The sequence below is a fragment of the Colossoma macropomum genome, unplaced genomic scaffold, assembly GCF_904425465.1.
Source record: "Colossoma macropomum unplaced genomic scaffold, Colossoma_macropomum, whole genome shotgun sequence".
NCBI classification, from domain to species: domain Eukaryota; kingdom Metazoa; phylum Chordata; class Actinopteri; order Characiformes; family Serrasalmidae; genus Colossoma; species Colossoma macropomum.
The window spans coordinates 25,561,577-25,582,749 of record NW_023494793.1 but is presented as its reverse complement, the minus strand read 5'-3'; the positions used below and the strand labels follow the sequence as shown (position 1 = coordinate 25,582,749).

Sequence of the window (21,173 nt, the reverse complement as noted above, 5' to 3'; positions counted from 1 at the left end):
AATATTTTTTTAAAACTTTGAAATGTTCCTACATTCCATATTTATATATTTTGTCTTCTTGGCCCTTGCCACCTTACACATTACACTTTGGAAGCCCAGAATAAAAAGTTTGGGCACCTCTGGGCTAAAGGATGACTAGTACAAAAAAAAGATGAGCTGTGTACCCACAAAGTGCACCCACAGTCAGTTACAGTCAGGTATATCTAATAAAGTAAACAGTAAATACATCCGCATTTCCAAAATGTTGAGACGCTGTGCAAAATGTAAAAACGAAATGTAATAACATACAAATAATTTAAACCCTGTATTTCACAGAAAATAGCACAAAGTGATCATACTGAGGAATTTTAATGCTTTTTATAAAATATTTGCCCATTTTGAATTTGATGCCAACAACACGTTCAAGAAGTTGGGACAGGCAAACAAAAGGCTGGAAAAGTGTAATGCTAAAAAAACACCTGGTGGTCAATTGGCAACAGGTCAGTAACATGATTGGGTATAAAAACAGCATCCCAGAGTCTTTCAGAAGTAAAGATGAGGAGGGGTTCAACACTCTGTGAAAGACTGTGTGGACAAATAGTGCAACGATTCAAGAATAACCTTTCTCAACGTAAAACAAAGAACTTTTGCTTTTCATCATCTATGGAACATAATAACATTAAAAGATTCAGAGAGTCTGGAGAAATCTCTGTATGCAAGGGACAAGGCCAAAAATTAGTATTTGCTGGCCGTGATCTTTGGGCCCTCAGGCAGCACTGCATTAAAAACAGACATCATTCTGCAGTGGAAATCACTGCATGGGCTCAGAAACACTTCTGAAAACCACTGTCTGTGAAATTAGAGAACCACCTTCTCTGGGCCTGAGCTCATTGAAAGTGGAAAGTGGAAAAGTGTCCTGTGGTCTGACGAATCAACATTTGAAATTCTTTTTGGAAATTATGGACACTGTGTCCTCCAGACTAAAGACCACTCAGCTTGTTATTAGTGCACAGTTCAAAAGCCAGTTTTCATGATGGTGTAGGGGTGCAATAGTGCACATGGTATGGGTGACGTGCACATCTGTGAAGGCACCATTAATGCTGAATAATATATATATGTTTTGGCAACATACACTGCCATCTTTTTCATGAGCCCCCGAACTGTTGAGTAGCTGAAATCCTATATCAAACAAGAACAGGAAAACATTTCACTTTCAAAACTACAGCAATCGGTCTCCTCAGTTTCCAGACACTTACAGAGTGCTGTTAAAAGAAGAGGTGATGAAACACAGTGGTAAACATTCCCCCGTCCCAACTTTTTTGGAACGTGTTGCCGGCGTCAAATTCAAAATGGGCAAATATTTTTCAAAAAACAATAAAAATTCTCAGTTTCAACATTTGATATGTTGTCTTTGTAGTATTTTCCTTTAAAAATATGGTTTACATGATTTGCAGATCATTGCATTCTATTTTTATTTACATTCTGCACAGCATCCCAACTGTTTTGGAAATGGGTTGTATATAGCACAGGGAGGGTGATATGGCAAAGGAATTATATATTATACTTGAAGACACTTTCACAATACATATGTATAACAATATTTGTTTTTTTGAGGTTTGATAAGTTTAAACACACAAAAAAAAGAACCAGCAGTCCCACATTTGAAAATACTGTCAAAAACTATAAATATATATATATATTTTTCTTCAATGTTTCAAATACTGTACTGCACTAAATCCATTTAAAAAGGATCATAAATTCTGTTCTTTTTGTAATGAAACATGCAGTTAGTCAGTGTACTTTACATACTGATGATATCCATAATATTGTGATGTAATTGACCACGATATGATAAAATACTGTTACATTGCCCACCCCTTTGTATTGACATTGCTTTCATATTTACAGCCTTTGGCAGATGCTCTTATCTGGATCTAAGTGCAAAAGCGCAGAACCGTTTTTTCTTTGCAAATGTTTCTGGACACAGGTTGAGGTATGCAAAAAGAACGAATAAAAATGAACACTTAATGTTTGTGGTAATTACTTGGCAGATGAAGTCTGAAGCTGAAACAGTTTCATTTACTTTCATGACCATCACTTTTCCATGAATGCAGAATTTATCCTGGCTCTTTTTCAGTCACCATGCTTTTCTTTTTAGGAGTGCACAGTGATGGGGCCTTACTTTTACTATGAGGTTTATGTGACAGCTTCAGAATAAGCTTGGACTTTTCTCTGTCTTGTTCTTTCTGAGGTAGCCATGCCTCCAGTCTCTGAGCGAGTCTCTGTGACAGCCAGAAGGACAGAGCTTTGGAGAAAAAGCAGGGCCAACAGCACCAGCCACTGGATGCTTTTTTGTCCCCGCCTCCAGGGTTGCTTTCCTTCAGGTCCAATTCATGTATCAGGTTGGAGAGGTCCCGGGGCAGGCAGTATCGTCGGACTCCCCTTAGCTCCTTTGGAATATGGCGGCTGCCACCAAGGCCCTGGAAGCAAACCAAACCGAATCCTTGGCCACAGCGCTCACTGTGTAGCCCCGACCACAGACTCGAGAGGGTGGCGTTAAACACTGGGGCTGTGACAGACGATGTCTCCTTTGCTCTCTCCATCCATCCTTCTTTCTGCTTATCTTTCTGCTGTTCATTGCTCCATGCTGTATCCTTCTCTTCATCACCCACTTTTCCCCTCCACCAACTGTTTTCCCTCTCCTTCTTCCCTTCTCTCTCCTTCCATTGGAGAAATGCCTGCTGGGCTTCCAGGCTCCAGGCCAGCAGCACCACACCTCCTGCCTGCTGCACCTCCTGGCACTGACCATAGAGCCAGGGTGCGGGTCCAAGCTGGGCCAGAGATGCCTGCGTGCTGCAGTGTGCCCACTGCGCCAAACGCACGTCCATACGCAGCTCCTCCTGTAGTCCGGAAGCCAGAGCGCAGACAGCCGCCACGTGGACCGCATCATCAGAGGAGGACACCAGCAACACAGGCTTTCTCTCTGCACAGCGCCACACTGATGAGAGAGGGAAAAAAAGATTACTGCTATTTATAGAAGGATTTATGTGCTTTTTAAATATTTTTTAACAGTTTTATTTTTATTTAAATATTTTTCTGTTATTTTAATATTTATTAATATTTTAGTATTTTTTTATTTATAATTTATAAAACACAATGTTATCAATTTATTATTAATCATTTTCTTTTGAGATTGCCACTGATACATCTCAATTTTTGAGTGTTTTTAACGAATTCCAATAGTGTTTTTTTTTAAGAATTTTAAGATTTATTCTGTGGTATGTATAATTATAAAAGCTAAATAATTTAATGATTTTAATGCCTTGGTGTTTTTAAAAACCTGTAATAATGCTGGACTAGAAATAAACAAAGAAATTTACCAATAAACAATGTCAATAAGAGCTTTTAATGAATTTATGAATTACACACAATTCAAAATGTAGCAATTTGCAGCCTTTGGTTTAATATAGGAAAAGGTACAAAGGAATAAAGCAAAAAGGAAAAGAAGCAAATAAATATGTGTGATTTCTTACAGTTTCCGTTACTAACCTGATGTCTTCTTTTTGATCAAAATGTAGGTGAGGAACCCCATTGTTGTTAGAGTGATCAGGAAGGCCAGTGAAAAGGCAATAACGAGACCCCATCTCCTGTGAGTATCTGAGACAGTGATACAATGAGTATTTACAGTTGTATACAAAAGTTTGGGCACCCCTGGTCAAATTTCAAGTTTTGTTGATTTTCTAAGTGAGTTTTTAACACCTTGTCTGCAGAGAAAACACTTCCGCACATTTCAGTGCACAATTGCTGCTTTTTTCCTGAATTCAACATAATGGAAAAAAAAACATAAATTGTGCCCTGTACAAAAGTTATGGAACAGTTTTCTTTTTTTCAGCTGGTTAAAATCAGCAAATAATAAAGCAAATAAGATTTTTATTTGCAAATAGCAATTTGCAGAAGCAAATAAGATATTTGTTTGTTCCTGATGTATTATAGATAACTACAACTATTACTAAAATGAAAAGTAGCACTAGCTAAAATAAAAAAATGTGCTTGTTAAATGTAACAAAAATAAAAATGGCAGCTTTCAGAAACACAAAAATTAAACCAAAACTATAACATACACTGCAAAAAAAGAAAAAAAAACAGAATTAGTGAGAAAAATCTTCTTGTTTTTGTTTTTTTCAGTGCACAAAAGAGAGTTTAGAAGTGGATCGCTTTTGGGTTTGGCTGTCTTTAAGGAAAGCTAGATCTGAGATGAGCTCAGTCTACTGTTAATTTTAATGTACCCTTATTAATTACCATCGATCACAGCACACATCATAACACTAAAAACTAAAACTAAATTTATTCATGTACCCTTAAGACTAAATGAAACTAAACTGCAAACAAAAACCAAAATGAAAAACTAAAAATAAAAACTAATAAAAGTTTCAAAACTATGATAACCAAGGTTTGATCTCTGCAAAGGAACTTCTTTACACTTAGAAAGTCAACAAAACATATTATTTGACTGGGGTGGTGGCTTACATGACGCAAAGCATGCATAATTCTCAATGTTAGCACTTACAGTCAGGGCAAATGATTCTCTTTCCATGCAGAAAAGGCTCAGAACGCCACACCTAGACAGAGAAAGACAAATTCACTAGGCCAGTCAAACAAGCATATTTACACCTTCTTAACTCAACACTTTCACCCATATCACGTCTCTCACTAAACCTGCTTTCCTCCACCTCTGCAATAACTACCCATCTTTGCCTCTTTCCTGAATATTACAGATGCTAAAACACTAGTCTGTGCCCTCGTATTGATTATTGTAATTCATTCTTTACTGGTTTTCTTGCTAAAACTCTGGAAAAGCTCTTGACAAACTTCATAAGATGAGTTTTGTCTCACTTGCACACACAGTCCTGGGATGAAAAAGTGAAGGGGAAGGCTCAGCTCCACCTCTTTAGTGCCTTCTTCCTGCAGAAAACAGAAAGAAATGCCTAAATGTACTAAAGACCTAATAACTGCCCGTATGCCACTTATTGTTTTTGTTATACAATTATGATACCAAATGTTAAGAAGACTCAACAAAAATCAAACTTTGGGAGCTACAACATTTCATGTCCATTTTATTGAAGTAACATTTCACCATCTTGTCTGTAAATATGTCTCAGTGTGTGGTAATGTACTAGTACAGGCTACATATATAATATAAACGAAAACACAGACTTTCTTTGCTCTGCTTTAAACGTTAGTTCAGCTATAGTTGCTTTTCTTGCATCTCCGGCAGGAAACTTTTACGCAAAAGTAGAATAGTTTTTTGTAAAACGTCTTTTTACGAAGCTGAAGTCAGCTTCTCGTTCGCCAGCTTCTTGTTCAAATTTTCCCTTTCCACCTTAAATGGTGCCTGAATCGCCAGAATATAGCCAACTATGTAGCAAACTGTTGCACCATTTAAGGTGGAACGTGAAAATTTGAACAAGAAGCTGGCGAACGAGAAGCTGACTTCAGCTTTGCGACTTTTTAGTGTTTGCCAGTTCCTCGTTGCAACGTATCAGGACACCAGCTGGAGTGATTAGAAATGCAAATAAGTCAATTTGTCTCCAAATTATTAATTATTGATTGATTACTTTCTCTTTGCCTTTTCGTTAGCTACTACCTAGGCGAGATTGTTGTCTGCGTGCCAACATTCAGGGGCAAAGAGTGAATAAGCAGTTATACATATAACTCCAGTGTTTAAGACTATTTATTGTTAAAACGATCAGCAGAGATTTATTTTACCACAAAACATGGATTATTTTATTTTTACCTAAAAATATAATTCTCCTGGGGAGCCGCAACAGGGCAGTAAAAGAGCTGACTCCTGCAATAGTGTATTGTGATAATCAATGCTGAAATAAGCGTGTACTAAACGCTACTACATCTACTGTGTTCTGTAATATAAATAAAAATTCATAAGCAGAATGAATTGGTTTTAAGCTGTAAGTAATTACTAACCATGTGAACAGAGTGAACATTTCCTTTTGCCACATACTCTCCCTCCTCCTCCACACACAGCTGGGCAGAGAAGGATGCTGCGATAGTGGAGGACAGTCGTACATGCAGACGTTGAGATCCAGGGACCACAGTCACATCCCATTCAGAGAAAATACCTGAGAGAGAGAGAGTGAGAGAGAGAGAGAGAGAGAGAGAGAGGGAGAGAGAGAGAGAGAGAGAGAGCAATGATAATTTACCATTTGTGCAAGTTTTTGAGAAATCACGGCAAAATAAATACGTCATTTAACAGAGCCATGCCCTTTGAGGTCTAAAATATTAAAGCAGATGTTTTACCTGAGCTGAAGGGGCAAAACACACGCTGGCTGTCATCCAGAGAAAACTAGAACAAAAACAGAAAACAGGAAAAATCACAAGATGTAAAAACTACCAACAACACAATTAAAATGCCAACAATACAATTGGGCACACTCAGCTAGCATGATTTCTCACCTTCACACACATGTGAGCATGCTTGTCCACAGCAGTCACGTTGTATTTCTTTAGGAAAAGATGCAAATAATCCTAAGGTTATTTGTTAAGCCACAGTTTTATTTAAAAAACGTCTGCAAGCACAAAATCAACATCAGCTTCAACTTTACAATCATCACTATCAATGCAAAAGTCATAGTCATATTCATATTCCGCTGTAGCAGCACAAACCACCAAGCTACAATAACCCATTGAAAATGCCACCGCATGTCTAATCTGAAACCCATGCAGATAATCCGACAGTACAATTTTTGTTTGTAGAAGATCCATCACAGCTCCCTAACATAAAGGTTGTTATTACTGTTGTTTTGCTACACTGTATTAAATGGAATTACAAAATGATGTAGTTTGGTACATAGTGAATTAAAATGTCATGAAATTATAAAACTCTGTCAAAAATGTAAAAGACTGTATGCACATTAATAACCTTCCATCAAACTAAAATCAGAATGGAATATCTCCTACTTGCAAAATCAAATGCGGGATCGATTAAAAGTTTAAAAACTGCACTTTCAGCAGAATTTCTCCATTGGTTTCACTGTTATGAGTGAGAAATGATTAATATTAAAGCACACCATGCTTTTGTTATTAATTGTAAGGGTTAAACTGAAAACTCAGTAAAAACATGGTGCAATCTGATGTATGAACATACTTGTTAAGGAAAGAAGGCATGTATTTTTGTTTTGGCTGTTGTAAGATTGATTAACACTTTCATATGTACTTATTACAAAGTTTCCAAGAGTTAGAAACCAAACATTCAGAGTCAAGAGACCAAACATGCAATCTGAATAAAGTTATGCCATTCTGCAGACTGATTTAAAAAGCATTGTACAAATTCGAGACATGATGTTTTTTATTTGTATTTTGCTTTGTGCAGGTGGGAAACGACACACTGTATGGAATAGAATATTACTCACATATTACAATTTAAACGTCCCCAGTTACATCTTTTGTGTGGATGTTCAAATTCATAAACTGGTGCGATGATAACGAGCTGAACGAAGTGGCTTGAGGCGATGGCAGATAGCAATGTTTGCTAAGCAGTAATTGAAGGGCTGAGGAAATAAGGCGGAGCTTGGTGGAGAGTGTAATAATTTGATTGGCCGTAATACAATGACAGCAAAAGCAAATCAAATTTCATTCTTACAAAATGTGGCTTAATATATATACTTTCACCATTTGATTGGGCAGGCCTGTGATAAATCTATGGCTATGAAGGATGTTGTGGCCAGATTCACTGTCACGCTGAATTTGATGTTAGCTTTATATTAGTAATTCCGTTCCACCTTAAATAGTCCAGCAGTTACATGCTAGTGCCCGTACAGACATCTGAACATAACCACTACATCATTTAAGGTGTAATGGAAAATGTGAATAAGAAGCTAATTTCAGCTTCACATAATCTCTATTCACTGTATGAGACTCAGTTACAATCAGCTAACCAGGGCTATGTCACTTCAGGTGTGGGTGGCTGGTTTAACCCCTAATTTACTAGATACACATTTGGATGTAACATTTACAGTACGTCTGAGCGTTGCTTTGCTTAAATACCTGAGTATACATTAGCTTACAGTAACCAGCCCAAAAGGCTACCAACTCCCCTGATTACCCACTCCAGCATTGGTACTCACCAAGTCTCTGTCATGCAGTGTGGAGTTTTGGACAGGATAGCACTGTGAGTGGTTTTCCTGATGTTGCCAGCATAGAGAGACTGCAGGTTTTGACGGGTCAGAGGGACATAGAGGCTTCCATTCAAGAACAGATCTACCATAAAGCTCCAGAGAGCTGCTGGACAAAATATCTCCACCTCCTGTGGGATACAGTGGGCTCATGAATCAACACCAAAATACACTAAGCTACACAAGTTACAACTGCCCCTATCACACAGCACCTCAACCTCTAAGTGCAGCGAATGCTGTCTGGAGGAGCATTTTAAGCACAAGTATGTGCTCTGAGTTTATTCCCCGTTTCAATCTTTCTTGTACACATGTCCCCCACCCACCCACACCCTCTCCCAGGCTGGGGGCACTGATTTTTAGTAGGAGTTTTGGTCAGTGTGTGGGAGCAAATTGGAGGAGTGAGAACTGAACACAAATTTATCAAAAAATGCAAGCAGTTTTAGTTTATCAGGATTCATTGACTGGTTTTTTTATCAAGTTTAGCGTCCACTGTTTTGTTGACTTGCAGTTGAGTTGCAGTTCTGTGTGAGTGTTTGGCCTCACTTTATTTGGATAGTCCACTATAGTCCCCTATAAAGTATCTACAGATGTTCAAATTGTTAACAAACTATCTGTGTAAACTCAGTTGATTCTAAACAGTGGTGGGGTTAGGGTTTAGATTTTGGGTTTAGGCTGAGGTTAGGGTTAGCATTAGAGCTGTTTTTAGAGTTAAAGAAAATTCTGGTCAATTTAGTAGATATTTATTGTAACTTGAAAGTAAATTAAGCATCTACAAAGCATCTAAAGTGGACTATTCAAATAAGAACAAGATGTTACCGAGTGTTTTTTAAAGGAGACCTCTTCACTAAACTAAACAGAGAAACTTGAAAGCTGTACTGAGAGCTGAATTAAAATTTCAAGCTGAACTGACTTTTTCACAGATATTTTTACAGCGCAGACTGAGGACAAGAGATAAAGAGAAGCACGAAAGAATGCAGTAGTGGTTCATTTGTTACTGGGTGTATCATAAAGATACGCAGATAAACAGACACATACCAGGGCTGCATGATATGGAGAAATCACTATGTATCAATAATACTGCTACATACTGCAACTGCAATACAGCTTGCAATAAACAAAAAAGTCACTGGCAAACCCTTGATATGATGTAGTTAAATATTAATCTGCATTGCTGTTGACCAAATTTCTTTATGTTTGGTGCACTCTGCCTTGATTCATTCAAAACACCCACAGAACATCTTTGTTTGGTCAGGATGCTCATAATGTTCATTTAAATATTTAGCAATTGGTTAGACTTCTCATTTGCATACTGCAGTTTTCTACAATAGCAGAACTGCAAAGGCCAGTATTGCAATAATGGCTATAGGTATCAGCTCAGCCAATGTACCATATAAAATAGATTTGTTGCAAATTTGTAGGTATTGTGTAGGTACATGGACAAAACATGTTGACGTGAGAAACAGAACAAGACATCAGAGCATCACTCTTTTTGCTCTGTCAGTTATTCACAGCCTGACTCTCTTTCAGTCTTTCTCTCTGACTCTCTCACACTGTCTTTGATTATGTATCTATGTGTATTTATCTATGAGACACTATTTAGCTGTTTAACTCTTTAAATGGCCATAATTTTATTACACACTTCTATAACCTGACAATAGCTCAGCCAGTTTGCACTGAAGTTCCTGAAGTTACTGTATAGTAAGTTTTAGTATGTAATAAGCCTGGGATTTTAAGCGATTAACTGTCAAATACAGTAAAAAATAAATTTCTGATTCTGTATAAATGTAGAATGATTGATAGAAAACTAATTCAGTAAAATCGAAATGTACTGTGCATGTATCTGATTTCATACAGTTTAGAGGCTGTGAATAGAAGGTTTATTGTCTCTAAAAGTTGACACCTATAAATGATTAACAAACAATATATTGTGCGGTCCTAACAGTCTCACACGCACACACACTCCAGTCATTTCAAGTTACCTGGTAGTCTTTGGTTTTTAAATGGACAGGTTGTGTCTCTCCTGGTATCAAGTCCAGTATAATACAGCTTTGAATAGAAAACATTTCCTTATTAATGGTTGGAAAAAGGGTTATGTTTTTCTTTATTACACAGTAATAGTTGTACGAGGGATGTTGATATGTCTTGTAATTTGCATCCAGGTTTAAAGTGAAATCTTACCTGCACACATATACAGCGTACCAGGTAAGGGAAGCTGAAAGTGACTGCCGGATCAAAATCTGTATTAATCTTAATCTGGAATAAAGAAAACACTCATCATAAACTTTTTATCCAAACGAAAGAGAAAGTCATGCTTCTATGGTTGCTATTTAAAAGACTGTATAAACTTTGTTGTCTAAATGCTGTGTGAACAACACACACTCACATCTGGTGACTCGATGCCTTTGCACTCTGGTGCTAAGTTTTTATAGCACAGCCTGGCAATCAGTTCTTGGCCTGTACCCATGGTAACCATGAAAAGTTTAGCCGAGGTATTCGCTGTTACATCATATTTGGGCACTGCATCTCTTAAATATCTGTGATGTACTGGTAGGCAGAATGTAAAAAAACAAACAAAAAAAATATTATTTAATATATATTCGATCATTATTTATATATTATTCCTGTGTATACACATTACATTAATTTGTGCATATTTATTTTTTTTTCAAATTTGACACTAAAGCATGACTTTGTCCATTTAAAAAACAATATATTTTGTTATAGCTATATGTGGACAAAATAAGCTTCATTCGAATGTATTTATTATTTTCATTGTGAATGAAGAGTTTTTTTTATAATTTAAAAAAACACCAGCTGACATTTACACTAATAAATGAAACAATAGAAATCCTCCAAAATTACCCTGAAAAAACATTTTAACCTCTATTATAAGTTAAGAATGTTTTCCTTCTCCTGTAAAGTCAGCAATTTGGAGATTCAAGTTTTTGTTCTAACAGTGATGATATACAGTTAATGGTTCCAATGTGAGTATAGCCCTCCTGTTCTCTTTTGGCTCATGTATTCTAGTTATCGTGAAGGCTCTCAAGGAGAACTCATTTCGCTGTTGCTTTTGTTAGTTTGCTGCTTATTGATTTATACCTGCAAGAGCTGTCCAGTGTAGCCTCCCGAAGGTAAAGCCATTTCCACCAGTTCCACCAATTTTAGAAAATTTCAGCATTTTTATTTCAATCTTTGAGATGTAAACTAACTTATTCAGAGTGGTTTGATGTGAAATAATTTACTGTATAGAAACTTACTGGCTCATATTTCTATATGATTGTGATAACAGGAACCAGGGGTCCCAATGTCTACAACACAAATATAACCATTTTATTTATTATTCAAAATGTCTTCATATGTAGTGTTGATGATGGTAAAATAGAGGTAAACTTGTTTTTTTGGGGGGACTATTTGCCTTATGGAGCCCTGCATGCACCTCTCGACCACAACTGTAGACATCACGCAGCGTATCCGTAACCTTTTCATGTAACAGCTTTCTGTGTTTACAATCTAATGAATTAATGATTTTTTAAAAAATGTGGAATTCCCATTTAAAGCTGAATTCACCATTTGCCATTTACCATTTACGTTTACTACATGGTTCTAGGAAAATGTGGGAACTAGAAAAAAGTGTTAACAATATTAAAAATTAGTACTATTAATAATTTATTGCATTAACAGATTATTAACATGTACACTTTGACAGCCCTGGTTCCTGCTTATAAAAAAAATATAAATATCACTTATAGAGAGAGCAAGTAGGAATATAAGAGAATTTTATACTGAACAAATAAATTATTTACTCCTAAAATAATACAATTCAAAACCCGAACTATCCTGAAAAGAGTTTTGATTAATGTCCAAAGACAAATAAAGAAAAAAGTAGAGACAGAAGCTGATGATGAGTTACCTGTTGGAACATATGAAGCGTTGGTGAGAGTACGGTTGAAGTCATGCACAGACACAAGGACTGCATGATCAACCTGAGCCTTAAAACAGTCAAACTGCATCTCCCACTAGAGGGCAGGAGAGTAACATCAAAGAATACATCGACACTTCATTGTAAGTTCAAGTAGACAACCCCACACAGAATTCTAAACAACTGAAATGTCACTCACAAACTCCAGTTTATGATTTTAAAGACTTTCATACCACAAATGTTTTTCGCAGATCCGGATATTCGTTATTCGAGTCAACTTTAACTCTCCTACTGCGGTCTTTAGACAACCGTCTCCACTGCAACAAGAGAAAGAGCCATACAGGCCCACGTTAGTCTGGGTGATTTGGCAAAAATATAACATCACAGTACATTACATTTTAATGATGTGTATTAAAATATTCTGTTTTTCTGAGGTTTGCAGACAAGTTGAAACCAAACAGTAATGACATTTTAAAAAAATTAAATAAAAATTGTAAAATTATGAGTACTATGAGAACAATGAGAGTGCAAAAATAAACTAGTTCAGAAGGAACAGGAAAAGTCAAACAACTGGTAAAAATAAATTAATAAAATATGATACTGGCATAATGTGCTGACATCCATTCAGCTACTTCTTATTCTTCAGATTATATAGTTGTGTTTGTTGTTGTTTATAAGTTCTCTACAATTAGTCTTTTGTACATTAAAGTGTATCATGACATAATTTATCATAATAAACATGCCATCATCATACTGCCCACCCATAGTGTTACTTTGAAAAGGGAGTGGTGGCTGAATAGTGAATACAATGTCCTAAATGCATTAACGTATTCCATTACAATACAAAAAAAGTAATGTATTCAGAATACATTTAGAATGCATACTGATATTAAACACATTAATAGTGAGATGGCACATTGGAAAAGCTGTACTGTAATTTTTATTTAATTCATACTGTTCCTCGCTCTTACTAGTGGGCAGTTTTTTTTCATGTAATTCTCCCGCTTTCGTGAAAATTCACTCATTTAAATGAAGTTACAACATTCTCAGCATGATTCCCCATTGCCGTCTCATAAACTAAGCAAACGTCAATTCGCATGCAGACACAGGGAGAATGTGCAAACTCAGCACAGAAAGGACCCTGGTCACCTGGCTAGGGAATCTAAATCGAGCCCTTTTTGCTGTGAGATGACAGCGCCACCCACTGTGCCTTCATGCCACTCATAATTCACCATAACCCAATAACAAAATCTTGCAAAATTGACCATAAAGTGGGTAAATATGTGATTTTCAGTTAATGACATCAAATTCCAGGACTTTTCATGACTTATCCTGCACCAAAAACGAAAAAAAAAATCCCAAGGTTAAGTACTCTAGTGCTTAATATCCACAGCAAAATAATATGAATATAATTGCTTTTTTCCTTCTTCATATGGCTTTTCAACACCAATGTCAAATTTCTTCAGGTCATGCAGTAATGACATCTCACCATACGCTTGTCCAGCCATTGCATGTTAAATTGATATAAATGTGTCTGATATTTAGTCTACGTTACTAGCTAAAAGTCCATCCAGCCTAAAGTTAACAAAATGATGCACAGACTACTAGATCCCACAAATAAGAAAACACAAAGTCATGTGAAATACATCCGTGGGGGTCACTGGTCCTGTGATAAATCAACTAATGCTGGGTTCAGGTGGCAGAGCATATTTGCAAAAAGTCCACGTCTGAAATGAGGGGAAAAGTGAAGAAGGACTGCATTGCATCTTCATTGGCAGTGTTACAGGCCTGATGCTTGACACTTCAGTACATATCACACAAAAAGCTTTTCCAGTACTTTTTCAGTACTTCATTTTGGACGATGTATCTTTCACAAATTTCCAGGTTTTCTAGCACCCGTACAAACTCTAAAGTACGAGTCGAAAACAACAACGCTATGCTTATGTCCAGTGACTATGTCCACTACTGAGGAGACTGTTCAGTTGAATCATTCTCCCAAAGAGTGTAGTAACACTGAGATTAATAACTAATCATCACGTTGATTTATCAGTCTACTCAGGCTTTAGCAGGAACTTGTGTTTGTAAAAAAGCTGTTTTTCAAGTTCTTCTTTGGAGTATGTCTTTACATACCATTCACTGATTTAAAAACAGTTAGCAAACAGTCCCAATGTACATGAGACTGAAATGGGGTACAGAATTTCTAAGGAGCCATTTTAAGAGCCTAGATTGTTAATTAACGTCAACATCCTGCATAAACATGCCAAAGACATACCCAAACAGTGTTGTTTTCATGACTCGTCCAGACCAAGATAACCTGGGAATTCCTGGTATCTGATTTAGTAAACTCAATCCATAGGGTTGTATTGGCTACTACAAAGAGAGAAAAGACAAAGAGCAGAGAGAAAGAGAGACAGAGAGAGACATGGGGGAGGGGGGTTAATTTTCATCATTATCAGTAATATGTTTGTTCACATGTAAATTCATATAATGTATTTGCTTACACAGCGGCTCCACGCGTAGATGTACACGCACGCACACCCCCCCACTGTTGTCCAGAACTGTCGAGAGTGTCATCTGGGGCAAGTTCTGTTTCTCATCTATGAGAACATGTGAAAAAACATGGAAAACACACTTAGAGAAGATGTTGTAACATTCTACTGCGGTGTACTTTATTACATTCCCTAGCAACAGTTAACAGTGGTAAAATCACTGTAATGTACAGCATATTTCTTTTATAAGACTGCGTCAAAATATAAGATGTTCAAAAATAATCTAATTTATTACTAAAAATGATTACAATAAACAATTCTTCCGCCAAGCACTTAAGTTTGTTAACAGAAAGCTATGGTTGTCAAGCAACCTTTACAGGAAAAAACATGTAAATAGACACTTGGTCATTGCACACTTGACATGCTATTTTTCACCTATATGTGTTATCAGACATGAAAAAACGTGTGATCACATCTGCCGTTTCATGTGATAATACATTATTCACATGTTTACTTGTAAGTATGAGGTTTTTTAGACTTGTCAAATATTTTAGCGCTGTCCATCTCCAAAATGGTAACTTTACAGGAGAAGGAAAAAGGCATTCTTAACTTAATGGAATTTTGGACCATTTTCATGGGTCATCATGAAATTTTAATATAATGCAAAGGGTATCTAGAGTTTTCAAAATATGCAAAAAAATAAAAATAGGAACTGCAAGGTTTTTGCACAACAACAACAACAATAACGGTATGTGACATTTCTGTAGAGAATGTAATGTATGCAGTTAGTTTTGTGCAGAAAGTTTCAAATAAAAGAATACAATCCACAGGCAATATGTTAAGTATCAAAGCACCTAAAATATGTTGCAAATACAAATAATGATAATTAAATTAAACAATTTTTCAAAAATATTACTACTCATTTTGATATTAATGTATTCCTCATTTTCTCATCTATGCTTTCCATTTTTTCTATTTGTTGACATGTTTTTTGCTTTTTTTGCTTCTGGCTTTTGGCACGCATTCACGAGTGGGTGGGGGTCTTAGAAGAAGGCACTCACCTGCACTCTCTACTGGTCAACTGTTTTAGTGTGATAGGTCTTCTGAACACACAACCTCTCTGAGAGTGATAAGCCTCAAACATGGAGTACATTGTTCTGAGGGTACAGAGGATCGTGCTGGTCTGTCCAAAATTATGAGCAATGTTTGTCATATGTGTTACTGTAACACATGATCAGTGTCCGGTGTCACTCTGTGTAATACATATATATATTTCAAGCATATCAGGAAATCGTTGAATCTATAGGGGGAATGAAGTCGACATGCCATGGTCGACCATTACATACCGGGAGTTATGAAGGTTGTTTTGTCAGTCTTTTCTTGTTTCTACCTATAGAATCTGTCTGTATCAGTCACTGAAACTGGCTTTCTATTTTAGCACGCTTGTTTACTGCTGAGTTCTGCTGCTTCAAATCACTGTCTTTGCATCAACACGGTAACATTAGATATTTGGCCATAGGGCTAGCCTAGTTAGCCCTAGATCACACTTCTTGTGTTTGACACAGGAACCGAAACATGTGTTACACTGGAATACGAAAAACATTGCTCATAATGTTGGATTAGCCAGTACAACGCTGCACCCATGGCAGCACTCAGTACGATGTGTTCCGCTATGTTGGGCTGGTTCACACAGAGTGGCTACGTGTTCAGAAGACCTGTCATTTCAAATCAGTTGACCAATAGAGAGTCCTCTTCTAAAACCCGCTCCCTGGTAAAAAAAATACCAAAAGTTAGAAGAAAAAGAATGATTTCAAAAGCAAAAGAGTGATTCCAGAAGCAAAAATATATGAGCAAAATGAATAATACATTTATATCAGAATGAGAGAAAATGAGCAGAAATCCTTTTCAAAAATTAAGTTTCATTTTACTGTGGTTATTTGTATTTGCAACACATTTGGGATACTTTGATACTTAACATTTTGCTGGCGGATTGTATTATTTTATTTGAAACTTTTGGCATAAATTAACTCCATATTAATGGTAGAACACAACCCATCCATTCTATAGATACATATAAGCTCTGTAACTGCATTAAACAGTCATTCCCTGTGCATAAGAACAGAAATGTACACAGCGAGCGATCACAGTCCCACACCAAAGAGCCTGTAGTGTCAGAAGGAGCATGTGTATGTGTTTAAACCAGCCAGTGAAAGCAGGATTACTTACCAATATCAGATCGGTCCTGAAAATGGAAACACAACAAGAAAATGAAAAAAGTGCAAAAGAGAACAAGAAATAGCAGAATGTCCGATTTTTTTAAATCAATAAAAATTATAGCTGTAAAGAAAATCAGATTTTGTGTTTAGTGAGTAATAATTAGTTGGCATTTACTTTTTTCACTATTTACCTGTAATCTGATTCACACGCAGTATGAATATTTGTAATATGTGTGGGTGGAAGTGGTATAGCTAAGTTTTTCCTCTGTGAGTAAGGGGGGAAGGCGGCATAAAAACAAACATGAAATGAGTCCAGAAATCAAAAACCAGGGGAGGGGAAATTTTAAGAGGGTCTAAAACAGCACCTGAACTTTCCACTCTGTCTTTCACTTTTTTCACAATGTCAACTTGCATACTTTAAGAAAAGTAAAGATACTTTAAAAAAAAATGATTCAAGTAAAAGCTGAAGTAACCTTTAGAGAAAAATACCCAAGAAGTTTTTAGGTTACTGATATTATAAGTACATAAGCATCAAACAGGTTTATATACTGTATATATTATCGCTGTTGTAACGAAATCTCACATCTACAAAGGGGTTAATGGTTTCTAACTAATCCGTGTTAATGTAATATTTTTTTTGAGTCCAAGTAATTCTTGGCTTAATAATGGTAGCGTAATTGAATGTGAAGAGCACTATAGAGCTAGTGTGGCTCACTTCTGTAAGCTAACGTGCAAACGTGTTGTGTTGTTTTCTCCTTTTCGTTAGTAAAAGTAATGAAAAGGTCTGGTAAAGGTGAAAATGTGAAGCTTGGAGCAGTTAAAGGTAAAAGAAGAAGAGGACAGTCAGTTGTTAAGATGGATGGATACAATCAAAGATCTGAAAAAACATTATGAAGCCTGAAAAACAAAACAGAAGGACATTGAGGAGAAACACTATCCATGCGGTTGCCAATCAGAAACGACAAAAAAATTTCACAATACATGATATGATGCTAGTGCCACATTTCAACCACACTGTCAGAAACTATGATAATATAATTATTTGTATTCATCATTTTACACACTGTGCTGCATAAATCCAATTAAATAGGAATGTTTACGCTCTCTTTGTAATGAAACATGCAGTCGGGAAGTGTTTTTGTAAACGATATGCTCAGAAAGGAGTATTGTGGGGAATTTATCACGATAATGATAAATACTGTCATATTGCCCAGCCCTACTTGACGGCACTTACTATTAATAATGAAGTAAAGTTGAAAAACTCCCAAAATCATCAACTTTGTTACTATACAGCACTGACGATCAATACAGAAGTCGTCTTCTCTACTGACTAGGACAAATGTATTTAATCTGTCATAGCACACATGCTCTTACTGTCTCATAACGATGTTTGAGGGTATCTCTACGTATTAAAATGATCTTAAATCTGCCGTTATTCCTAAACAGGTTGTATTATATACATTTTGCCGGTCTTTATTGTGGTTTTCAGGGATTCACAAGCTTCTTTAACCACTTGATGTTAATCAGTCAGTGCGTCATGGCCTTTATCAACTGCAGTGGTTAATCACACAGCTTTTATTTTGCCGTTTTTAAGTTTCTGTTAAACTTCGCCCAGTTGTAGCTACAAGCAGATGACCTTTGCCCAGCAGTGCACCAAATTTAATGCTAGTCCTGTTAAGCATCTTTAGTGAAGGCACTGTAGGTCAGAAAATGTCACATACATTGATTACCAGAGGTGGGGACAGTCGTATAAAACCATGCTCAATGCGAAGTCTCGTCATTTCAATGAAATAATGACAGAGGTGAAAGTAGCTTCCAAAAACCAGCTTGAAGAGGAGTGATCAGTCAAAAACCAGTCAAAAACCAAAGTACTGAGTTCCCTTTTAGAACTGCAGAGAAACTTCTTAGTAAACTTATTGTTATTATCATGGGAATTTAAAGAGGATTTCCATTGATTTTTCAAATAGTATATATAATCCAAAGGTTAAGATGTAAACAAAGTCAGAGTGGTTTGATGTGAAACGCTATAGAGAAACAAGAGAAACTTACTAAATCAGAATTGTTCACACTGGTGGTGATGGGAACCAGACGTCTGAAGAATTTAAGGCCTCTAAGAGCTCCCTCACAGAAAGCTATTATTCAAAATGGTTATGAATCTGCTGCATATCTGGAATTAATTTACAATAGTTCTGATGTAAAGTTTTTACCTAAAAAATATTTTTAGATATATTCAAAGCGGAGGGGTACATGCGGGGCATTGTAAGGCAAAACAGCCCCCAAAGAAAACTCACTTTTTCAGATTTGCCACTATTCTACCATCATCAAGATTACATATAAAAACTCAGTAAACTCGTGGGTTCACTGGTGGTTTTCACAGGCTACATTTGAAATGTAAACATTGTGACCTCTAGTTTCTACACTCTTCGAGGGTTCTTTAGAAAATGGAATGGCTCTGTTTAGAAACATGAGTTCCATATAGAACAATCTGCATGCTTGGTGAAATGGTTCTTCAGATATTAAGATTAATAGAAAATGTGCTGTATATGTCAAGCATTTCACCCTGCAAAAATCATTTAAGTATGTGGTTCTATATAGAATTATAGAGAAATTCTGAAAAGTCGATGGAATTCCCCTTCAGGTTTGTTAGGTGCTGTACTGTTGTGTTCAGATCCTTCTGGGCTAAATTAAAGCGCTAAAGCTCGAAAGTGACTAACGGAAAGGTGAAAGCGAAGCAGTCCAGGCGCTGAACCAGCAGAACCGAATGAAATAAACCCCGCAAAAGAGAGTTAGGAACTACATGTGAAGGACAAGATGGACACGAGGATTAAGGAGACACTGTTCCTCACACATGTGCTCGAGTGGAAGTAAAAGTGGGCAGCTAGCCGGCTAGGTGTTCTTACCTCTCTCAGCCTCAGGACATTTCTCTTCGTGATCTGCTCAAAAGCCGCCAAAAGCTGCCAAGAGTGGAGCGCGAGCACTACACGCGCGAACACCAGCGGCGCGCGCATTAGCCTCGGTTACCTCAGCGCCGCTTTCAGCGACGGACCGTACAAGAAAACATGGTTGAAGTTAGAGAGCGCCGTCGAGGTGGGCGCTAAGACAGCGCTGAGGAGGCTTACGACTTCTCTTCATATGGTCTCGCTGGGGATGTCGCGCTGTCACCCGCCCTTAGGCTGAAGTGGAGAGGTGGGGACAGTCCAGACAAGAAGACCGCCTCTCAGTCCGCTCCTCAGCCTCAGAGGAGGGGTCTGTTAATCTCTCGCACACAGAGCTTTAACGAAGAGTTTTCAGCCAATTCCAGTAAAGTACGGAGCGCTGCTGGTGACATACCGAATAAATAATAATAATGCGTGCCCGTGAGTAAAGCATGGGAACAAGATAATTAAGCCTTGGCCACAGCCTAATAGGGCATGATCTCGTTCCCACGCCTTACTAAGTCTCGGCCACGAGTTAATTATCTCGTTCCCACACCTTATTAAGTCATGGCCTCTGTCTCGTTCCCACACGTTAATATGGTGCAGCCACACATTATTATTATTTATATGGTATGTCACCAGCAGGGCTCCTTCCCATCCCATATAAATAAAAATAATGCATGGCCACGCCTTATTGACACATGGGAACGGGACCCTAAAGCATGGCCATAATTTTGTAAGACGTGGGAACGAGATAATTAAGTCGTGGCTACGACTTTATTATCTCGTTCCCACACGTTAATATGGTGCAGCCACACATTATTATTATTTATATGGTATGTCACCAGCAGGGCTCCTTCCCATAAATAAAAATAATGCATGGCCACACCTTATTGACGCATGGGAATGGACCCTAATGCATGGCCATAACTTAATAAGGCTTGGGAATGAGATAATTAAGTCGTGGCCATGACTTAGTAAGGCCTGGGAACTAAGTTCTAAGTTGTGGCCACGCATTAGGATCTTGTTCCCTAATGCCAATAACGCCACACGTTATTTTTATTTATACAGGTTGTCACCAGCAGGGCTCCGTAGGGCTCCATAGTAAGGCCAGTCACAATTCCCACATACTGACCGTCTCCAGTAGGCAGGGGCGGATTTCGTGACACGGGGGCTCAAGGCAAAGACAGGAGTGCCCCCCTGGATGCACATTTTAAATTTGTTAAGGCTCTTGGCTCCTGAGTGCCACAACTGCCTAAACAAACAAATGTAAAAAAAAGATACCTTGGCAAGTGAAATGATCTATAATCTAGTTGATGTATGTAGTGTATAGTTACAACAACTTTTACATAAGTAAAAGTGAAATTATCTCAGTACCTTGGCAATTATAGAAATTGCTGAAAAGAATTGCTACAATAAAAAATAACAGCTATTTTTATAATGTATATGTAGTTTGGAATAAGTTA

General features: G+C 37.2%; 1 protein-coding gene across 1 annotated transcript; it reads right to left on the bottom strand.

Annotated features, from left to right (window-relative positions):
- Positions 1-1,467: 1,467 nt before the first annotated feature.
- On the bottom strand, positions 1,468-19,930 carry LOC118813550 (interleukin-17 receptor C). The gene is made up of 17 exons (XM_036578941.1): positions 19,693-19,930; positions 16,803-16,818; positions 14,589-14,684; positions 14,360-14,457; positions 12,321-12,404; positions 12,079-12,184; positions 10,552-10,712; positions 10,347-10,421; positions 10,148-10,214; positions 8,121-8,299; positions 6,451-6,498; positions 6,295-6,340; positions 5,962-6,116; positions 4,873-4,941; positions 4,547-4,598; positions 3,529-3,636; positions 1,468-2,977 (listed from the first exon to the last, which is right to left on the bottom strand). Exons 1-17 carry the CDS (start codon positions 19,798-19,800, stop codon positions 2,097-2,099), a joined length of 2,349 nt encoding a protein of 782 aa, XP_036434834.1. The 5' UTR covers positions 19,801-19,930; the 3' UTR covers positions 1,468-2,096.
- Positions 19,931-21,173: the final 1,243 nt, after the last annotated feature.

What these genes read in the sequence shown, in the direction of transcription:
- LOC118813550 (XM_036578941.1), bottom strand. Translation starts at nt 19,800, where the DNA reads ATGCGCGCGCCGCTGGTGTTCGCGCGTGTAGTGCTCGCGCTCCACTCT. An exon ending in ATGTTCACTCTGTTCACATG is followed by an intron (nt 4,942 to 5,961) that starts GTTAGTAATTAC and finishes TGTTTTCTGCAG; the next exon opens with GAAGAAGGCACTAAAGAGGT. An exon ending in GAGAATCATTTGCCCTGACT is followed by an intron (nt 3,637 to 4,546) that starts GTAAGTGCTAAC and finishes TCACTGTCTCAG; the next exon opens with ATACTCACAGGAGATGGGGT.